At 39.5% G+C, this 6,465-nt stretch overlaps 1 protein-coding gene across 1 annotated transcript; it reads left to right on the top strand.

The window, feature by feature from the left end:
* The first annotated feature begins 1,881 nt into the window (after positions 1–1,881).
* On the top strand, positions 1,882–2,514 carry LOC121796807. Its single transcript, XM_042195587.1, has one exon. The coding sequence runs from the start codon at positions 1,882–1,884 to the stop codon at positions 2,512–2,514; it is 633 nt and encodes a 210-aa protein (XP_042051521.1).
* Positions 2,515–6,465: the final 3,951 nt, after the last annotated feature.

Genomic DNA, 6,465 nt, shown 5'->3' with positions numbered 1-6,465 from the left:
GGGTCATTAATGTTGGAAAAAGTGGTAAAATTAAGTGTGCATGAGCTGAAAAGCATTAGAGCGGCTAAGCATTGGAGCAACTTGATCAGTTACAAAAAGAAGCAAAAAATTGCCCAGAATTGAAGCAAAATGATCAAACGAAGGCAGACGAAGAGACTGGACCTGGCAGCTGCACGAGTTGATCAAGATAAGATGAAATCAGGAAACAACAAAGGATGAGTCATAGGAGAGAGAAAGAAGAATTGCCTTCTCATGCAAGGGCATTAATGCCAAATCAGAAGGAGCTTACCCTAGGGAATTGTGCCCCAAAAACTGTCCTATAAATAGTAGAAGAAAGGTGGAAAGAGGTGGAAGATATTCACACACATCACAAATTTACTACATCTCATAACGCAAGCTAGCATGGAGCATGGAGGATAGCAGCATCTAAAAGAGAAGTTCTACCAATGCATCTGATAAGGCTCGTAACAAGCATGATTTTAAAGGGTTTATTACACTAACATGGCTGATAATGTGCAAAAAGAGTGGTGAATTTGAGTGTGCAGGGGCTATAAAGTGTAGAAATGGCCCAACATCGTCCTATAAATATGGAGAGAGTGTACACAAGAAGAAGTTCGACACCATCATCACCTCCAGTCACCTCATTTTCACCTTAGTTTTCAAGTATGGAGTAGGAAGCTAGTAGCAGGAGCCGCCGTTCGCACCTCTGTTTTCATCTCTTCTTCTTCGCCAAGGAAGGAGGGACCTGTATCTACGTAGAAGCTTTTGTAGTTTGTGTATTTGTTGCACCCCGAGGGGTTAAAAAAATTTCTATTATGTTTTTAGTTCATCGTTTCCGTAGCTTAGTTGCTTTTAATGTTTATCTTCCAGTTGCTACTCTAGTTTCCTTTCAGTTGTTAATCGATCTTTACATCTTTTCTTGAAATTTTGTTTTCGTTGCTTTTTACCGAAGATCGTTTATAAAATGGAGTTTTTATTTCAAGTTGTTTTGGATCTGATGTTATCTGTTTTGATTGCTTTCATTCGCTTTAATTTAGCTTTGTTTATGCTTTCTCATAGTTAGATTTACATTTTCAGTTCGTCAACTTGCATGAGAATAGGTTAGAAACTTAGAATAGGTTAGAAACTTTAGATCTGCTTTCTTTACGTTGATTTCATATAGATCTGTGTCTGATTTCTGTTTTTATGTGTGTTGCTCTGTTTAGATCTGTTTTCGTTGTTTCCATTTAGCTGCTCAGCGAAGAACAAAGTGGTAGTTTGTTAGAATCGCAGTCCCTATCACCTTTTCGGTGTTTACAGCTTTTTAATAGTGCGCTTGTTTTGTGTCAGTGGTCCCAAGTTACTTTTTACCTTTCCGTTCTTAGCTTAGTTGATCAAGTTACCTTTCTCTACGTATGATGTCTTTAGTCTAGCTTGGTCAGTTTAGTTTAGTTAGTTGATCAGTTCCTTTCCCTTAGTTTAAAACTCAACTCACTCAAAAGCGTGGCCGCAGCCAAACCTCCCAAATGTCTCAATCCCAACTCACTCGCCTCCATCTCTGAGGGATTCGATCCTTACTTCCCTTTACCAGTTTAATAGTATTGTGGGTTAAGGTCTTGAAAGCCCTGAGTCTCTTCGTTCACACACCTAACAACCAGTAGTTGTCAGCCATCTTGAACCGTCCGTTGTCTGTCTTGATCAAATTGTGCATGCTCTACATGTTTAAATTTGCATGTGAACCCTGAGCTCTTCAGTTTAAAGAGGAAATCACTAGCTTTCAACATCCCTCTCTTCTTCCTTGCCAAGGAAGAAGGGAGCCTTAATTTTAGCAGCTATGGGATTCCCAGAGCCATAATATCCGACCAAGGTACCCACTTTTGCAATCGCACTGTAGAATCACTCATGAGGAAATATAGGGTTAACCACCGTCAGTCCCCCCCATATCATCCGCAAAGTAATGATCAAGAGTATTTTGGAGAAAACGGTGAGGCCTTTGAGGAAGGATTGGTGCAAGAGGCTAGACGAGGCCTTGTGGGCTTATCGTACCGCTCAAAAAACCCCGATCGGCATGTCACCATACAGATTGGTTTTCGGCAAAATGTGCCATCTTCCTGCGGGTATCAAACAGTAAAAGAAGTGAACATGCAACCCCATGCTTGTGCTGAGGAAAGGAAACTCCAACTGCAGGAGTTGGAAGAGCTTAGACTGGAATCGTACGATGCTGCTATGTGGTATAAGGAAAAAACTAAGTTGTGGCATGACAAGAACCTCCGACTGAAGGAGTTGAAAGTTGGACATAGAGTTCTTTTGTTCCTGTCAAGACTCAAATTGATGTCTGGGAAGTTGAAGTCGAAGTGGACAGGGCCTTACACCATCATCGCCCTAAGAGCGAATGGAGCAGTGGAGCTGCAGGGAAGTGACCCAAACTCTGCTCCTTTTCTGGTTAATGGTCACCGTGTGAAACCTTTTAGGGATAACTCGGAGGTGCGCACAGTGGAAGAAATTCAACTGCGCATACCCGGTGTTCTCACCTAAATTGATCAGTTGAACGAAGCATGTCGAATCATGAATGGATCATGAGAATCTCTAGGATGTTATAGACTTGTAATTATTTGTAAATAATGTTTTTCTCAATTTTAAAATGAAAACCCAAATAAAGTAAAATTTTCTAAAATCAGAAAAATATTTTCGGGACTCTAGACTGAATGGATCAAGCTGCACAATGCATCGAATTTAAAAATTTTAAATCTTACTTGATCCAGTTGATTTGGAAACCCAAATTTTAGATAGTTTTTTTTAAAAATTCGCTAAGTGCCGATCGGGTAGTGACCGGCACGTGATGGAGTTTTTTGGGGGAAATCGAAGGGTGGCTAATAGAATAGTCATATTTGAACCTCCCGTACTCCACTCCCCAATTACTCCCTAAATTTCTCATTGCAATTTCTCTCTGCAAATTCCGGCGAAAGAAAACCCTAGTACCAAAATCAACCGCAATCTGCCAAGTAAAATGGACGGTAATCACAGAAGGCTTCAAGAAGCGCTTCCGCACCCAAGTCCACTGACAGTTCAAGGCCCGTACATCGGGAAGTTGAAAGGTCTGAAGCGATTCTGACCAATACAGCACCCCAAGAAACATATAGTGGGAAGACCGTAGAGGTTGAAGAGGTTGAAGAAAAGGAGAAAGGGTGGAACAAGGGGAAGAAGTTGAGCAACAGTTACAGGATACTGGTAATATTAAAGAAAGCTGTGAACCCTAGTGATAGAAAGGAAGAGGAGGCTGATATGAACCCAGTAGGACAGGGGATTGAGGGGGCTGGTCCTCTGAAGCGGAACAACCGTTACTTACTGCTGAGGAGGTTGAAACGAACTTGGCTGCACTAATGTCTGAAGCCGAGAAGATGGAGTTGGACCATCCTGCACAAGAGATTGAGAAGAATTTTGCGATGGAAATAGAGGAGAACATTGATGCGAATGTGAACCCTACTGAGAGGGTGGAGACAGGCGTTGCTGAGGGTGTTGGAACAAATTTTGATGTGCCAGAGCAAAGGGAAACAGCCATACTAATTGTTGATGAAGAGGAGGCTGAGGGGGTTCCTCCTAGTGCTGAGACTGTTGAACCAGAAGCTGCTGCCGTCCTCACTTATCAGAGGCGGTCAGCCAGAGAGGAGACTTTAGAGAAGAATTCTGAAGAGGAACAACCGAGGGATGCCCTGAGGCAGAGAACAAAGGAAAATGTGGAAAGCCCAGCTAGGAGTGTGTAACATCCCAAACTTTTGTGACCCTTTTTATTATGTTATTGGAATTTTGGAATTTTTTTTAAACGTTTGATTTTATGTGATTAAGTGCTTTGCGTGAAATAAATTGCCGTGGTAATTGTGGAATGATGAGCTTGAGATTTTATCGTTTTTCCAATGTGGGGAAAAGATTAATAGGATCATGCATTTATCATTTCTCGAGTCGATTCATTGAAATATTCGGCCCTTCCTAATTATTGAAATAGTACTTCTTTTTGTGGATTTAATTAATTATTTTGGGATACTTCCCCAAATTAAATCCAAACCAAATGACCCCTAAGTAGTACTACATGAAATTCGAACTCCATTTTATTTTCCTTGGGAGTGTTCGAAAATCTCCTATAGGAGAAAGAATTATTTTCATTTGATTTAATTGGTGCTTTATTGACTCCCTTCCTTTGAATTTAATCCAATTAAATCATGTTGAAATTTATTCCTTCACCCAAAATAGATAGAGAGTTGGGATATTTCCTTGGCTATTTGAGCTTAGCAATTTTCGGCTCCTCCAAGAAATTTTGGAGGGATATTTTAATTGTTTCCTAATTTGTGGAATCCCTTTTTATTCAAATAAATTCCTATGTCTAATTAATTGGGGGTGTGAATATTTTCCTTTTATTTTCCTCCATATCACACGCCCATATGCTTATTTTTCCTTGTGGGAATTTAAATTAATTGTTGCCTATTTTGTGGGAGCCTTTTTCCTATAAAGAAATTACCTAATTTAAATCCTATTCTATTTAATTGGGGATTTAAATAAATTCCTTGTGCAATTACCCATTAATTTTCGGCCCCACCCCTATTATTTCCTACTTGGAGATTTAATTTATTTGTTCCCTTATATTCATTATTTTTATTTCCTAAGTTATGAATATATTCTCCAAGAAAAAAAAATACCAAATAAATTCCTTGTTGTGTACATGGAATTTTCGAAAATTCCACTCTCCCACAAACCTATTTTATTCTTTTAATTGTGGGACTTTTTATTCATTAGCCTATATTTTAATTCTCCACAATTTGTTTATTTAATTCATTCATGGACTTAAACCTAGCAAATAAATACCAACTTATCAAACCCTAGCCCCCATTCCTTCAAAAATTTCGCCCACCCCTCTCTCTCCCTCTCCCACACGGTTCTTCATCTCTCCCACTCTCCCATCTCCAAAAATCCTCCATCCAACCCTTGTTCTTGCCATCCGTTGAAGTTATCTTCGAGAACCTCCGACGAATCGCTCCATTCTATGTTTCTACCGATTCGTTTGTCAAAGGAAGGTATATTCGCACACTTTTCATCCTCCTTCTCTTTTGAACCATGTTTTGAGTCCTACATGCATGTAGAGAGTGTAGGTTTGATAGATCGCAAGTTTTAACGGGAGGGAAATTGTGTGTTCGTAAGAACTTGTTTGATTTTTGCATTTGTTGGTTGAAATCATGGGTGTTGGATCAAAATATTTGTGAATGATATGTGTTTGTATGCAAATATGTGAATGAGGAACGTGTGAGCATGAATGTGTGTTCTCGAGCATGAAGAATCGGTGTTTTGTTTTGGATGTTTTAAAAACACTATTTTCGAACTTGAACCAGAATCTGTGATGCATGACCAGTGATTTATGATCTGTATTCGACCCATCAAACGAACGAATTTGGCTATGAAATTTTTACTGAGTAAACTTCAAGATGTTTTCTGTGTCTCGTGTGATTTTCAGCCTGTTTTATTGAAAAATGAATTTTTAATAAATCTTTGAAGTTGACTGCGCAAATCTGCCAGAAACGTGAGTTCTCGCCATGAATGTTTCGTTTTCTGTTTGACTGACCAAATGACCTACGATCGATGTGATTCTTGAACTATATGAATATATGATGAGTCGTGTAAAAGTTTCAGCATTTTTGGGCATTGGATGAATTTACGGTGAATTTTTCAAATGAACTGCGCAGTGCTGCCAGAAATTTTATGTTCCGACCAGAGAGTTTAATTATTGATTTGACTGACTAAACGACGTGATTTCAGTGTGAACATTTGTCTAGATGAACTTGAATGTGTCTTCTGTGTTGTGACCAAAATTTAGCTTCATATGAGGTCGGGTGAATTTTTAGTGATTTTTACAACACGGTCGCGCAGTTCTGCCAGTTTTCTGCCTTGATAAAATGACACTTATTTTCAAGTTTAAAAGTATTATATGATGTATGTATGTCCAAGGAACGTGCCTAATGATGTGATCACGTGTGATAAGTTGAAATATATTACGGTGTGTTTTTCCGTCTTTGTGACGAACGTTGGGTTGGGTTAATTGAGAAAAACGATGAGAGAGAAACGATAGGACATGCATAGTAGTATGATTTTTGTGGAAGACTGACTTGTGTTGTCGTTGACAAGGGTGATTGTGTATTCGTGAACTCGAGGAACGAGAGTTGCCATAAGTTGGATTGTGAATTGTTAAGCGAACGAGGTGGGCTTTCTTTTCAAACCTCTTTACTTTTCCGAAAAATATTATGTGGAGATATAAGGGTGGTTTAACTGTTATGTCATGCCATGTTGTTTTTGTTATGAGATTGTGTGCCTGATGCCTAGTTCGTCTGAGTTTACTCCGTTAGGCTATATGGCTGTGTTGTGAAACGAATTCGGGTCTGAGTAGGGCCGCAAACCCTATCAGGCTGTGTACACTGGTGGGATCGTGAGCCGTCCTTGCTAGTCGGC

The sequence above is a fragment of the Salvia splendens genome, chromosome 3 (genome assembly GCF_004379255.2).
Source record: "Salvia splendens isolate huo1 chromosome 3, SspV2, whole genome shotgun sequence".
NCBI lineage: Eukaryota > Viridiplantae > Streptophyta > Magnoliopsida > Lamiales > Lamiaceae > Salvia > Salvia splendens.
This window is presented reverse-complemented; position numbering and strand designations above follow the sequence as displayed.